Here is a 14477-nt window from a genome sequence, read left to right as displayed (position 1 = left end):
AATGGTCCGCATGGTGGTTGGATAGGTCCACATATATCCCCTTGTATCCTTTGTAGGAAAAGGTTGGAGTCTTTTTCAGTCTTTGCATATGATGGTCTTACATTTAATTTTCCCAATGAGCATGCTTGGCATAATGTGTTACCATACACAAGATCCTTATTGGTAAGTGGATGCCCATGGGATGAATTTAGGATACGGCGCATCATACTTTGACCTGGGTGTCCCAAACGGTCATGCCAAAGTAAGTAGTTGCTCGAATTGGTTAGCTTCTGGCTAGTTATGTGATTTGCCTCAATTGATCTTATGGTAGTCATGTAGAGACCACTCGAAAGGCATTTTAGCTTCTCCAATGTACGCTTCCGGCCGTACAAATTGGAGGTTATGCAAAGATATTCCACTCCTTTTTCCTCAGTGGTTTCAACGTGATAACCGTTGGCTCGAATATCCTTAAAACTCAATAACGTTCTTCTGGAACGTGGAGAATATAAGGCCTCATTAATGGTAAATTCAGTACCATTGGACAACATAAAATGGGCTTTGCCATGGCCCTCGATTAGGTTGGATTGACCTGATATAGTTGTCACAGAGGTATGAGTAGGCAATAAGTTTGCAAAATACTTCCTATCTCGGAGTATGGTGTGCGTAGTAGCACTATCAGCCAGACAACAAACTTCCCCACAAGACATGCCTATTCATAAATTTAATTCAATGGATCACATGTATGAAAATAAATAACTTTATTGAATTAAACATCCAAGCATAACCAAATTATAAAACCAATATCCCAAAAATCACCAAAGATAATCCAAAGGAAATATAAACTATTATTCATAACAATAATATAGATATGGCACAAGTGCCTACTATGTCCATGTTCTCTAGTTTTCAATCCTCGATGTACCCATTAGCTGCTTGGAAATCAGTAATCTCCAAGGTGGTATCCATAGGAACTGACCCTTCCACAAGGTTGGCCTCTCGAGTTCCGCGTCTGGCGTGATACTCTCCTATCTCTTCATTTGTTGCACGGCAGGTGCGAGACCAATGGTCAGTGCCTCCACATCTATAACATAGATTATGCTGATTCTGAGGGTGACGGGCCGGGCCAACATTCTCTCTAATTTGAGCTTGTTGGACCTGGGCATTTCTGTTTCCACCACGTGGGCCTTGTCCACGTCCTCCTCGACCCCTTGGGCGATTACCTTGGTGGTCACGGTCATATGGGGCATTTCTGGGCCCATTTCTCCTTCCATGTCTCGGACGTTCAGGCCTCCTTCCCCTTCCACGACCCCGGTTTCTCCTTGCGCGATTATTTTCGCGATGGGCAATAGCATTTGCTTTAGGCAAAGGAACTGCTCTGGTACCGGTGGGCCTTGCTTGATCATTCCTCAAAAGTAGGTCGTTGTTCTTTTCAGCGAGCAACAGGACGGTGACCAATTCTGAGAATCTAGCAAAGTTTCTCTCCCTGTATTGTTGCTGCAGGACCATACAGGAAGGAGGGAAGGTGGAGAAAGTTTTCTCCAATAGATCAGCTTCTGTGAGCTCTTCTCCACAGAATTTTAGGAGTGACCGAATCCTGCAGATTTCAGAGTTATACTCATTTACAGTCTTGAAATCCTGGAAACGTATGTTCTGCCAGTCGTGCCTTGCTTCTGGCAAGTAGATAGTCCTCTGATGGTTGAATCGCTCTTCTAGAGCAACCCACAGGGACCGTGGGTCCTCTTCAGCTAAATATTCCACCTTGAGTGCTTCCTCCATATGTTTCCTGATGAAAATCATAGCTCTTGCCTTCATATCTTCAGGGGCGATGTTGTCAGCATTAATCGTTGATCTCATCTTATTTGCAGTCAAATGGAGCTTGACATCCTGGGTCCATTTGAGGTAGTTCCTTCCGGAAACTTCCAAAGCAACAAAGTCAAGCTTGTTGAGATTTGACATTCTCTACAAGGATTCAAAGGATAATTGTTAGTGCTATGGGTAATAATTTCCACAAGCAATCAATAAGAACTTCAGGTTCTATAACATGGTATGAAAATTAGGATTAAACATGTATGGTGAATTAATGAATGAAACTTCAAGTTCCTTATATGACATTATCGAAATTACAGATTCGATATTCATGAAATGTTATTTCTCAACCCTTTTGGTAACTCCAATTAAATACGACTAGGTAAGAGTATGAGGTTTGGGTGGAGCGAGGCTCTCTTAAGTACACAGCCTCATTGTATCTTGCCTAGACATCGCATCGAATTGGGTGCGCCTACTTGGAAAGATTCATAACCTTTCAATGTTATCGAAACTACGGGTTCGATACGTGTGAACTTCTGGTTCAATATTTATGTGTGAACTTCTGATTCATTAAGTACCTGCATTCTATTCATATATATTCTAGTGCAAGGAAATATTTTTTTTTAAGCCACTAAAATATTCATATAATTAATATGAGCAAATAGATAAGCAAGTAACACCACAAAATCATTAGAGTAATAAACGCAATATACGTTATTAAAATGAATAATGAAATAAGAAGGAATAAATTATGAAGTGATTGTGGTAATGAGCATAAATTACTATAGTAATTGCTTTGAATAGAAATCAATCAAAATCAACACACGGATTAATCAATCACCAATTAATTGGTCTCAAATCTGCTTCTGGCAGAATTAATACTAAATAATGTTAATACATACTAACTTTCCATAGTGGTATAGCGGACAACATGTTGAGTTGGTATGTAGTTTAGCTGGGTTCGAATCCCAGCAACTGCATAATCTGTTTTTTTTTTCTTTTCGAACAAGTACTACAGATATATATATTGCAGTCCATAAATTTTTTCTCTCTTCTTTTCCAATCAAACAATCCCAAACACATGAACAAATATATACAAATACGTATACCAAGTAAATAAATCATGTAGGATTTGCTAAGGTTCATGCATTTTGGTGATTTTTCATATTCAATCAATAGGCACAATAAGCAAGAAGAATGAATATAAAATTAGGTTTTGGAAAACATTACTTGACGACGGATGGATGAATCTTCAGCTTATGTGTGCAGAACTGAGAAGGTTGTCTTCTCAGCCAATCCAAGAGCTATTCGCCTCTTCTGAACAGCTCCCACTTCGAATGGTGTACAGGTCTCAAAACAATTCCGATAGAGCTGAAATTTGAAGGACAGATAGAAGAGGCAGAGATGAACAACTTTGATGAAGGAAAGATTTTGATCTGAGGTCTAGATCAAGAGGTTTCGGGGCGTGCAAACAGGCTGCAGCAGGGGGGGTTGTTTTTTTTCTTGGCTAGAGCTTGGGTTAGAGCTTCGTGCTGATAACGTGTTATAAAATGAAAGCAAAAGTGTTTCAGAAAAAGAGAGAGTTTGGACGCATGGAGATAGAGTGTGTCTATTCATCTCACCATGAGGGGGTTTATATAGGAGTACATAATGTATACAAATAGGCAACGTTTAATAGCAACGTCAATTACTCCTATTCACAATTCTATCAATCACTAATCTATAGTGAAAGAATATGACTCTCCATCTATTTACATGATATTAGCCATAACTATTTACAACGAAGTTAAGCTTTGTATTTTTTTTTTTACTTTACAGTATACAAGAAACACTACCCACGTACCTGTGCTAACTGATGAGGTTTGGAGACTGGAAAAAATTGGAAAAGATGGGTCATTTCACGAGAGACTGAATAAGGCAGTCTTTTCTGTTGAAGACTTCCTACGACTTGTGAATAGAGACTCACAGAGACTGCGGAATGTAAGAATATAGAACTCGTTTGTCAAACCGAGATACAAACAATCTTTTGTTTTGTTTTTTTTTTTTTTTTCAAAAGGAGCAGATTACAGTAGCCTATAAAATAAATCAAAACAGAACCCTACTTGAAGCAAACGAAAGCTTATTCAGAAAAGGTTACATACTCAAATATTTGGTTTTTCTAATCTGCCTGAGTATCGTGATTATTGTTAAATGTTCAGTTTATCTGAGATATGAACAAAGAAATAAAAGTGGATACCTTTTCAGCCTGTGTATCATTGATAGTCATGCATATGTCGGAGCAAAAACAAAACAGACATAAGCAACTGCTTCATTTGTATTAAGCTTCCATTTGTATGACAATATATACAATGCTTGTGAATTCGAGAGTGAACTATGGTTAAGCGGTTCATACAGACGAATGACCTAGTGATTCCAGTATTTGATTGAAGTACATAGGATTAAGAGTTTGATGTAGTTTAGATTCAGAATATTAACAAAAATGAAGCTCAACACCCAACCAGTACAATTCTTGCAGCTCTCTTTAAAACATACCCATGGCACCAATCTCACCCCATGAAGACCACAGCTAAACAACCCACATTCCCACCAACCACAATGCTATAAGTACAGATTTCTTAATTAAACGAACAAAGAAAATGTTGAAATTTTTGAAATTTCTGAACCTATTAAATGGTTGGCTGGAACATAATTTCAAGCAAAGAAGCAGAAAATCTCAGCTTCCAGTTCATTTCCTTAATCATTCAAATGTTTGTTCAGCTTAGAGGTATAATTTCCTTCTTGTATGGAAAGAACAAATGTAAGCAATTGCAAGAGAATGAAAGTAACTCACTGAACAATTCAGCAAGACTGGTAAAAGAGAACTATGCAGTTAGTCTTCTTCTACTTTGGTTCAGGATCCTCCAGCTATCCAGCTTTAACAACAAAGCTGATTCTGTAGGCAGATTAATATGAAATCGTCCAACAAAAAAAAAAAATCATAAATATCAGGAAGATGGCTATAATTCACATTTCACACAAACAGTTATCAACTTCACAATCAGGTGAGTTAAGAATGATTAATTTCCAGTGCACCAAAAATTTCTTATTTTCATACACACGTTACATACAATCAAATGTATACAGTCACACAAATAAGCATAGCTGACTGTAAATTGGAGTTCTGATTTTCAAATGAACATCATACTTTGACCAATGCAAATAAAAAATACACAAAACCGAAAGAAACTAAGAAGTCCAGTGAACTATAACCAAAAAAAAAAAACCCAAAACCCAGTGATTTTCTGACTCCAGGAGTCTAGTTATAGATATCAATAGCTAAAAATCTAGAGGTTCATTAACCCTAGAAACAGATTTCACAACTTCTGTACCTACACAGTTATGAATGCGAGCGGCACATAACATACAGACTATATACAAACAAAAAGATTCAGAGTAATTAACACGGCTCTCATGTTCCCCTCTTCATTATTGAAGAAAGAAAGCCAATCAAGGCAGCACACAGATGTAGAATCAAAACCATAAAATCACAGAGACAGAGACATTGAAGACATTGTTAGTGTCTAGAAAAAAATAAAAATTGGCTTATCATGTATTCATGTTCTTTCATAATAAAGCTACAGTAAAGGGTACATGCAGTACAAAAGTGGACACTCTAAACAGCACAAAAAGTTTCAAAGCAAAAGAATGCAATATGCTGTGAAGTAAACAACTTCTGAACAAACATCATTATAGGTCATTAAAACAGAGCCAACGATCTCTTACAACATCATAAAATGAGCACAAACATAAATAAGAATAGCAAATATGAAATGAGTTACCACTGATGTTGAAGACTCCCTCCGCATAATTACATATACAAAGCAGCTGCACACAAATAAATGAAGACAGGTCTCAGTAAAATGGTAACAAACCAGAAAAGCAAGAAGCAATACTCGGTATAAAATAGTTTGTGGGTGGTGAAATACTGAGCTCTATAGAATGTTTGTTCATGTAGTTTGTATTCTCCCTCCAGCATCTTAAATATATGTTAGTAAGTAATTTTTATTGCCATTTAGGGATCAAGAATAAAATGGAGATAATGATGGTCAGATTTATATGGTAAACTGATAAAGGTGCACAAAGTTAGTTGGAGTAAATAGTAATACTTACCAAGAATGCAAAAGGCAGTAATCCAGACCTTAGAAATCAGACCAGTACTCTTAACTGATCTTTTTGTCTGTTGAAAATCCAAACAGATGCAGAACACTGAAATTACCACAATGAAAACCAAAAACTGATGAGCACCTCTTTGATAGTAAAGAGAACTAAACAAATCTCAAATGGTTATTTGAACAACTATTATTAAGATCCTTCCAATATTTTATGAAAATATATATGTTGTCTATTGTAATATTAAGCAGGAAGATGCCAGAAAGCTGGTAGACATGAGTAGTTAATTCACTGTTCCATTCCTTTTATTTCTAGGGTTCACAATTTCATAGTTATGATCAAATGTTATAACAATTCCAATAAAAATGCAGGGCCAAAGCATTGAGAGATAAGACATTATGTTAACTTATGTCCTATAAGGTCTACAGTATTAGCTATCAATAATCTATAGCCAGTGAAAGACTGCTCAGAGCAATAAACATAACGATCTACCTAATTCTCTGATTCAAAATGAAACAATACCCACGACAAATTTAAAAACAAAGCACCAAAAGAGTTTCCTAAAGAATATCCTGAAGGGGATTAGAAACCTCCATAGCGCAGAAAATTTAGGAACTGTTTGGATGAGCCAAGAATCGAGCTGATAAAGAAAAACAGTTAGGATATATAATATCAATCGAAAAAGGAAGTTAGGAATAGCTGTCAAAGAGTAGAAGGAAAAGGAGATAACCTAACTGCAAATAAAACTAGGACCACCAACACAGAAACTTCCAGCAGCAATAAGCAACACCTGAAAGAAAAATGAATCAGAAAAAATTGGACATAAAAATAATATTTATAAGATTAAATGCAAAATCAAACAGACCATGCAGCATATATCTGATGCCATAGGAAACACATAAATAGATGACGATAGATTCAAATTCAAATGTTCAATAAGACCTTTTATATATGTAGTATTCATTTAACAACATCAAAGCTCCTCCTTTTAATCATGGTTTGTTTTACGTTTCTATTTGTTAGAGAGAATAATGCAGTGGCTACAATCTAGATAAAACTTTACAGTAGATTAAAAACTTTACAATTGGATTCGAAAGCTAAATAGATACACCCACACATCAAACACTGCTAATCACTAGGAAAACACTTCAATACCCAACAAGCATATACCTTGGCAAAGCCAAAAAAACAGCGCAGCAGATATCTCAGGCCGCTCCTCAGCCTCAACCTACAAAACCCACCACAAACTCAATCTCAGAGACCAAAATTTCAAACATACAAAACACAAAATTGGGTTAAAAACCGAGAACCAAACTTACCCTCAAGAAATGGGGAACCCTGAATTCGAAAACCCAGAAACAAAATGCAGAGAGGGAGAGACTTTGTTGAGGTTTTAATGTTTTATAGAGAAAGAAGAGGACAGGGTGGGTTTTGGGAGTAAATTTTCAGCTTGGGAGAGTTAAAAACACATGTATGGTAACTATGCTTTTTATTTATATCAGTTCCAAAATTTCACAACAAGATCGATGCAATCCAACCCGCCAAACAAAATTGCTCATTACAACGAGCCCAGCAAACAAAACTGATCAATTCTTCAGTCTATTACATCAATTCTTCAATATTCTTCAGTCTATTTACATCAATTCTTCAATCTATTACATCAATCCTCGAAACCTATAGTAAGTGTTGAAGGCCAACCCTCTGCGGTGGCTGTGGCTTCGCTGTGTCGCCTCTGCCGAAGACGGCTCTGGCCGGTCGGACGATGGCTCTGCACACGACGGCTCCGCCCCTTCTCACGACAGCTCCGCCCTGTCCGATGGCTCTGCCCACGAAGGCTCCGCCCTGTCCGATGGCTCTGCCCACGACAACATATCCGATGGCACTGCCAACTCCAAAGACTCCTCTGGCCACGACGGCTCCGCTCGCTCTGACAGCGATCGCGGCGTGTCTCCCAATTAGAAGCAGAGTGGCAAGCAAGGTAACCGAACCACTAAGGACCCATGAAGCAGTTGTGCAGAGGCAGGCAACAACAACACCACCCAGAATCGAAACCAGAGCGGCTACTCCGGCGGCTGTCAGTCCCCAAACGGTTGCCGCCCCTCCTCCGGTATCAGCAGCGCCACCATGACCGTCGAATATGCTGAATAGCTCAAAACAGGCCAGAAACCGGAATGTACCGGGAAACCACTTGTAGAGTACAACCATACATCCTACAAGAATTAGTGGCATAGCGTATTTGGACCATGGGTATTTGGACCAAGATTCTGTGAATGGGTACTGAGGGGAGCAGACCTTAGTGCTACACGTCCCGAAATTGGAACCCAGAATGTGTGGCGAAGGAGGTGCTGTGGTAGTTGGAGGCGGAGGCGGAGGCGGAGGAAGCGGTGAGGTGGTTGGGGGTGAGGCGGCGGCGGAAGCAGTGACGGTGGTGGTGATGCGGAGGAACCAGAGAGATGAAGGGATTGACAGCCGCCAGAGTAGCCGCTCTGGTTTCGATTCTGGGTGGTGTTGTTGTTGCCTGCCTCCGTACAACTGCTTCATGGGTCCTTAGTGGTTCGGTTACCTTGCTCGCCACTCTGCTTCTAATTGGGAGACACGCCGCGATCGCCGTCAGAGAGGGCGGAGCCGTCGTGGCCAGAGGAGTCTTTAGAGTTGGGAGTGCCATCGGACATAGCGGAGCCGTCGTGGGCAGAGCCATCGGAAATGGCGGAGACGTCGTGGGCAGAGCCATCGGCCAGGGCGGAGCCGTCGTGGGCAGGGGCGGAGCCGTTGTTCGTGGGCAGGGGCATCGTCCAACCGGCCAGAGCCGTCTTCGGCAGAGGAGACACAGCGAAGCCACAGCCACCGCAGAGGGTTGGCCTTCAACACTTACTGTAGGCTTCGAGGATTGATGTAATAAAATGAAAAATTAATGTAAATAGACTGAAGAATCGATTGAATAATTGATGTAATAGACTGAAGAATTGATCAGTTTTGTTTGCTGGGCTCGTTGTAATGAGCAATTTTGTTTGGCGGGCTGGATTGCCTCGATCTTGTTGTGAAATTTTGGAACTGATATAAATAAAAAGTATAGTTACCAAATAGGTTGCACGGATACGGCCCGGATACGCGTATCCAACGGATCCTAATTTTGATACGCCACGGATACGGTCGTATCTGCATTGGATACGTAAATCAGTAAATAAATAGGATACGCGGGGTTATATCAGGCATTTTCTCCTTAAGAAAGAAAGAAAGAAAAAAAAAAAAAAAAACCAGATCGAAACCTGATTGAGACAAAACAGCCGCACTCTTCGCGTCTTCTCTTCGAGACACAATCAAAGCTGAATCAATCAAAACGTATCCTACAGACGTCTGCCAAAAGGAAACCAGCTGGAGTTTCTTCTTTCGCTTCTTCTTGATTGAATTCATTCGAGATGGCTTGTGATGGTTTGTGCGTCTGATCACTCTGATGGTTTGTGCTATTGATGGTTTGTGATATGGTTATGGCTTGTGAAGTTGTGATGGTTTGTGGGTTTGATTCACTTTCATCACTCTGATAGTCTGATGGCTTGTGTCGTTGTGCATCTGATGGAGTAATGGTTTGATGATATGGACTTTGCGGCAGATGCTTTGTATCTTTGTGAATTGTGCTATGAGTTAATAAGTTAATGGTTTGTGATATGGACTATGCGGCAGATTTTTTTTTTTTCCTAATTTTATATATATATTTATTAAAAATATATTTAATTTACGTACCCGTATCCTATTACATTTAAGATTTGACGTTTTCACGTATCGCACCGTATCGTATCTGGATACTCGTACCCGTATCGGTGCTACTTAAGTTACCATACACATGTTTTTAACTCTCCCAAGCTGAAAATTTACTCCCAAAACCCACCTTGTCCTCTTTTTTCTAGTTCTTTCTCTATAAAACATTAAAACCTCAACAAAGTCTCTACCTTTCTCTCCCTCTCTGCATTTTGTTTTTGGGTTTTCGAATTCAGGGTTCCCCATTTCTTGAGGGTAAGTTTGGTTCTCGGTTTTTAACCCAATCAAAATTTCAAATCAATATGTCATTGCCGTCTAAAAGTCACGACAAAATGTCTATTATGCCCTTAGTTTTTTTTTTTTAATAAATTTATTCATTTCTCTTTTATTTATTTATTCTTTTTTTTAAACAGAAAGAAAGAAAGGGAAAAAAATTCCTTTTCCAAAAAAAATTAAATAATTAATTAATTTAAAAAAAAAAAAGAACTGAGGGCATAATAGACATTTCGCCTTGACTTTTAGACGACAAGAACCTATTGGTCTGAAATTTTGAAGTACAGGGACTAAACTTGTGAAATTAGAAGGTCAGGGACTGAAGTGTTTTATGGCCAAAAGCTCAAGGATTAAACAGTATTTAGTCCTATTGACTATGATGAAACATTTGCTCCTGTTGCCAAGATGAACACTATTCGGGTTTTGCTATCGTTTGCTGCTAGTTTGAACTGGCAACTCCGACAGTTTGATGTCAAGAATGCATTTCTTCATGGAGAGTTAGCCGAGGAAGTGTACATGAGCCTTCCACCTGGGTATGTAGTTGCTTCTCCTGGTGATTTTGTATGCAAATTGAGAAAGTCTCTGTATGGTCTCAAACAATCGCCTCGTGCTTAGTTTGGGAGATTTTCACAGTTCATGAGGAAGGTTGGTTACAAACAGAGCAACTCAGATCATACCTTGTTTCTCAAGCATCAACAAGGGAAGGTAACAGCTCTAATTGTTTATGTGGATGATATGGTAATCACTGGCAATGATACTGTTGAGATGGATAGACTGCAGAGACAGCTAGCCTCTGAGTTCGAGATAAAGGACTTGGGTGAACTTAAGTACTTCTTAGGAATTGAGGTAGCCAGGGGGAGAGAAGGGATCTACCTGTGCCAGAGGAAGTACGTTATTGACTTGCTAACAGAGACAGGTTTGTTGGATTGCAGACCTATTGATACTCCTATTGAGCAGAATCATTATTTAGCTGAGTATCCAGATCAGGTACCTACTGATCGAGCTCGCTATCAGAGGTTAGTTGGGCGCTTAATTTATTTGGCTCATACTAAACCAGATGTTGCATATGCAGTGAGTGTGGTGAGTTAGTTCATGCATAACCCGAGTGAAAGTCACATGGATGCTGTTATGAGAATTTTAAAGTACCTGAAGTCAGCTCCAGGAAGGGGAGTATTGTTTTCTAGACACAACAACATCCTTGAGGTTTGTGGCTTTACAAATGCAGATTGAGCTGGAAATATTACAGACAGGAGGTCAACATCAGGTTACTTTACCTTTGTGGGAGGTAATTTTGTTACATGGAAGAGTAAGAAACAGAAAGTTGTGGCACGATCTAGTGCTGAGGCCGAGTATAGAGGTATGGCTCACAGAGTGTGTGAATTGCTGTGGCTGAGAAATCTGGTACGTGATCTGGGTTTCAAACTCAAAAGTATTATGCAGTTGTATTGTGACAACAAGGCAGCCATTGACATATCACAGAATTCAGTACAACATGATCGTACTAAGCATGTGGAGATTGATAGTCACTTTATAAAGGAGAAGCTAGATGCCAAAATTATTAGCTTTCCTTTTGTTCCGACAGAAGAGCAACTTGCAGATATACTTACCAAAGGAGTTTCCAGGAAGACGTTTTATGACTCACTAAGCAAGTTGGGCATGGTTGATGTGTATGCACCAACTTGAGGGGGAGTGTTAGCGTGAGTCATGGTTTAACATTAGGAATATAATATATTGTAATTATTTCGTAGTTAGTACTTACCTGTTGTATTCTTATAATCCTCTTTATATACCTCCACTGTGAGATGAACAAAATATCAAACAATTCATTCTCTAAATCTCGTCTTATTTGACTCATCTTTCTTCAACATATCATAGCTGTACTTCAGACGAGGAAATGCCTTTTCATTCATGCTTTCCAAGTGAGAACTCTGTAACCTCAAAAGGGCTGCATTCCATGCAGCATCGACACTCTCAGCACCGTCACTCTTTAATTCTTTCAAGGTCTGAGCCAGAAAGCCAATAGCCAAGGGAAATCCATCACAGTCATCTACCATCTTCTCTGCCATAGTTTGAGTATCATCCCTCAAGTCTGAGAATCTAATGCTAGCTTCCCTCTCAAACAATTCTCGTGTCGCTGTATCTGAAAGAGGTTTGATCTCAACCTTCTTATCAATTTTGATGTCATTGAACACTGGAAGTGATCTGGATACTATTATAACCTAGCAGCCATTTTCCCTCGTTGGCACTAGAATCCAATTAGCTCAAGAGACAGCTTCTTCCACATATCATCCAGAATGATAAAAAATCTTGACTCCTTCAATGCAGTTTCCAATGTATCTGCTCTACTCCCAGTGGCTTTATTCAGATCAATTTGTAATATGTCTGCAATTTTTTTTCTGCAAGTTGTCAATAGATGATTGAATTGAACCTTGATTCTCTACAGAAACCCAAATAACTTTGTCAAAATGGTCTTCAGCATATCTACTGTCGGTATTGGTACCTTCTAGGGCACAGCTTCTGTAGTCATTCAGTATGAGGTCATTAACTTCCGACACAACTGCTGTCTTGCCAGAACCAGCCATTCCATAGACACGTGTAGTCCCAGCCTCCTCTCCTGCTACATACTCCTTAGTCCCAGCCTCCTCTCCTGTTACATACTCCTTAATCTCTTTAACCATATTTCTTGCTGCCTCACCGAGTAGCTTTGTGCCGCTACCTATATATGTCCAAAAACTTTGGATTCTTCAACATTGATGAGCTTTGTGATTTCACTTTTCTGTACATTCACGTGTTTAATTCTTGCTGCAATATCTTTTCCTGCTTTATACTGTGACCTATAGTATGGTAGACCACAGCAATTCTTGCTTATTCTGACTGCTTCAAGCTGCGGATCAAAGCCATTGATAAATTCATCTGCTTTTTGCAACCAGTCACTTTTATTAAAGACTTTCTCACCACCTTCTGCTTAAACTGTCGTTCTACTTCACCCCTCAGTTGTTCCAGGATGATCACTTCAGTTCTCAATGTCTCGAGATAGGAGAGTTACCACTACGGTTTGAAAACCAAAGATGCTGGTAACAACTGCAAAGGTTTCTGCATTTGAATCATAGTTACTACTGTTACTACAGCTGGTGAAAACATTCATATCATACTGGTATATCAAAAATACACCTGTTTTCCAAAGTACTTGTCACTAAATATGTAAAAGCATCCCTTCAAAAAAATATAAATATATATATGTAAAAGTATTCGTGCTTTCGAATCAACAAGTACTATACATGTATTTCCACAATAAATACATATGACTGAAAAGAAACAGTATAAATTAACCACTAACTGACACACTAACCAAATAACGAAACAGAGATGAGTTATACTGTGGCCGAACTTTACCTGAACATGAAATTGTTGGCATCACATGTTCCTATGGTATTATACTCTTGTAGACTACAAGTTGTAGTACTTGTATATTACTAAAGGGTCCTTGACCCAAAGCACCAAAATGAGGGAAAATTATCCCACTTACCCCAGCAAGAGATTTTTATTCTCACTAACACAATTTACAGAGAAATGACAAATATGCCCTCAGCCTAATTACTAAACTACAATACTGCCATGCGATTCTCTCTCCTCTCTCTCCGGTCACGATGCACAGCTTTCTTCTCTCTCTCTCTCTCCCCCTGCCGGATTCCGAACCCGACGTCTCCGACCCCGGCTAGCTCCATGACGGAGGCTTCGGTGAGCTAGCGACAGCGCTTCAGGTCGTCTTTCTCGAGTCCGGCACGACGAGGAATCAGAAGGAGCTCCGAAGCACTGGCAATCTGATCTCAGAAGATGAAGGCTCGTTGACGAGAGGTTTGACGGAGGAGATGGATATTCTCTGACACGATTTAGCCGGAAACTGGTTCAGGGACCACAACTGATTGTGGTGGAGAGTGGCGCTGGAGTCTACTCCGCCGGTGGTTCCCGTCGCCGATGATGATGATGATGCTGACGATCATGTAGAGAGTGCGACTTCCGATGATCATCGTGAGCACTTGGTTGCTGAACTAGCTGACAATAATGGAGTTCTCGACTTGAACGAGGCGCCGGGTGAGGAGGCAGAGACTACTACGGAGTAGTGGGTTGCCTAGCTTAATCAGCCAAACAAATCAAAACACCAACGTATGTGCAATAATGAGCCAGCTAACTTCTAATTGATGCTTTTCGTCCTGTTGACTTGCACAGTTATCATCTCAATAATTTCTCTGTTTTTTTCCTCTTCCCCACTACTTTTTGTTTCCTGGTACAGTTCATTAATCTATAATCTAATCTTGCTATTTTATGTATTTTAATCATGGCTAATATATGAGTGGAGAGGATGTTTTTTTTGCTCTGTATCTTTTGTTTCTTTGCGAGTATGATTATCTATAATTTTTTAGGTAAAATAGGGCAGAAAGCCTATAAGAAAAGAAAAAAGAAAAAAGTAAATGTTCTATTGGGAGGCAATACACATCTATTAGGGGGCAATAGACGTT

The 14477-nt window shown here is 39.5% G+C and overlaps 1 protein-coding gene across 8 annotated transcripts; it reads right to left on the bottom strand.

Moving 5' to 3' along the window:
• Window positions 1-718: 718 nt before the first annotated feature.
• Window positions 719-9619, bottom strand: LOC112166351. 8 transcript variants are annotated; one of them, XM_040507089.1, is made up of 9 exons: window positions 7254-8547; window positions 7105-7162; window positions 6665-6724; window positions 6525-6574; window positions 5935-6030; window positions 5604-5649; window positions 3629-4717; window positions 3016-3317; window positions 719-1938 (listed from the first exon to the last, which is right to left on the bottom strand). In XM_040507089.1, the coding sequence occupies exon 9, from the start codon at window positions 1933-1935 to the stop codon at window positions 886-888; it is 1050 nt and encodes a 349-aa protein (XP_040363023.1). In that variant the 5' UTR covers window positions 1936-1938; window positions 3016-3317; window positions 3629-4717; window positions 5604-5649; window positions 5935-6030; window positions 6525-6574; window positions 6665-6724; window positions 7105-7162; window positions 7254-8547; the 3' UTR covers window positions 719-885. The 8 variants fall into 8 exon arrangements, with proteins under 8 accessions (XP_040363023.1, XP_040363019.1, XP_040363020.1 ...); XM_040507085.1 differs by lacking the exon at window positions 6525-6574 and having other exon boundaries at window positions 3629-3756; window positions 4616-4717; window positions 7254-8543; XM_040507086.1 differs by lacking the exon at window positions 6525-6574 and having other exon boundaries at window positions 3016-3156; window positions 3629-3756; window positions 4616-4717; window positions 7254-8542.
• Window positions 9620-14477: the final 4858 nt, after the last annotated feature.

Source organism: Rosa chinensis, chromosome 5 (genome assembly GCF_002994745.2).
Source record: "Rosa chinensis cultivar Old Blush chromosome 5, RchiOBHm-V2, whole genome shotgun sequence".
Taxonomy (NCBI): domain Eukaryota; kingdom Viridiplantae; phylum Streptophyta; class Magnoliopsida; order Rosales; family Rosaceae; genus Rosa; species Rosa chinensis.
The sequence above is the reverse complement of the archived record's forward strand: the minus strand, read 5'-3'. Positions and strand labels throughout refer to the sequence as shown.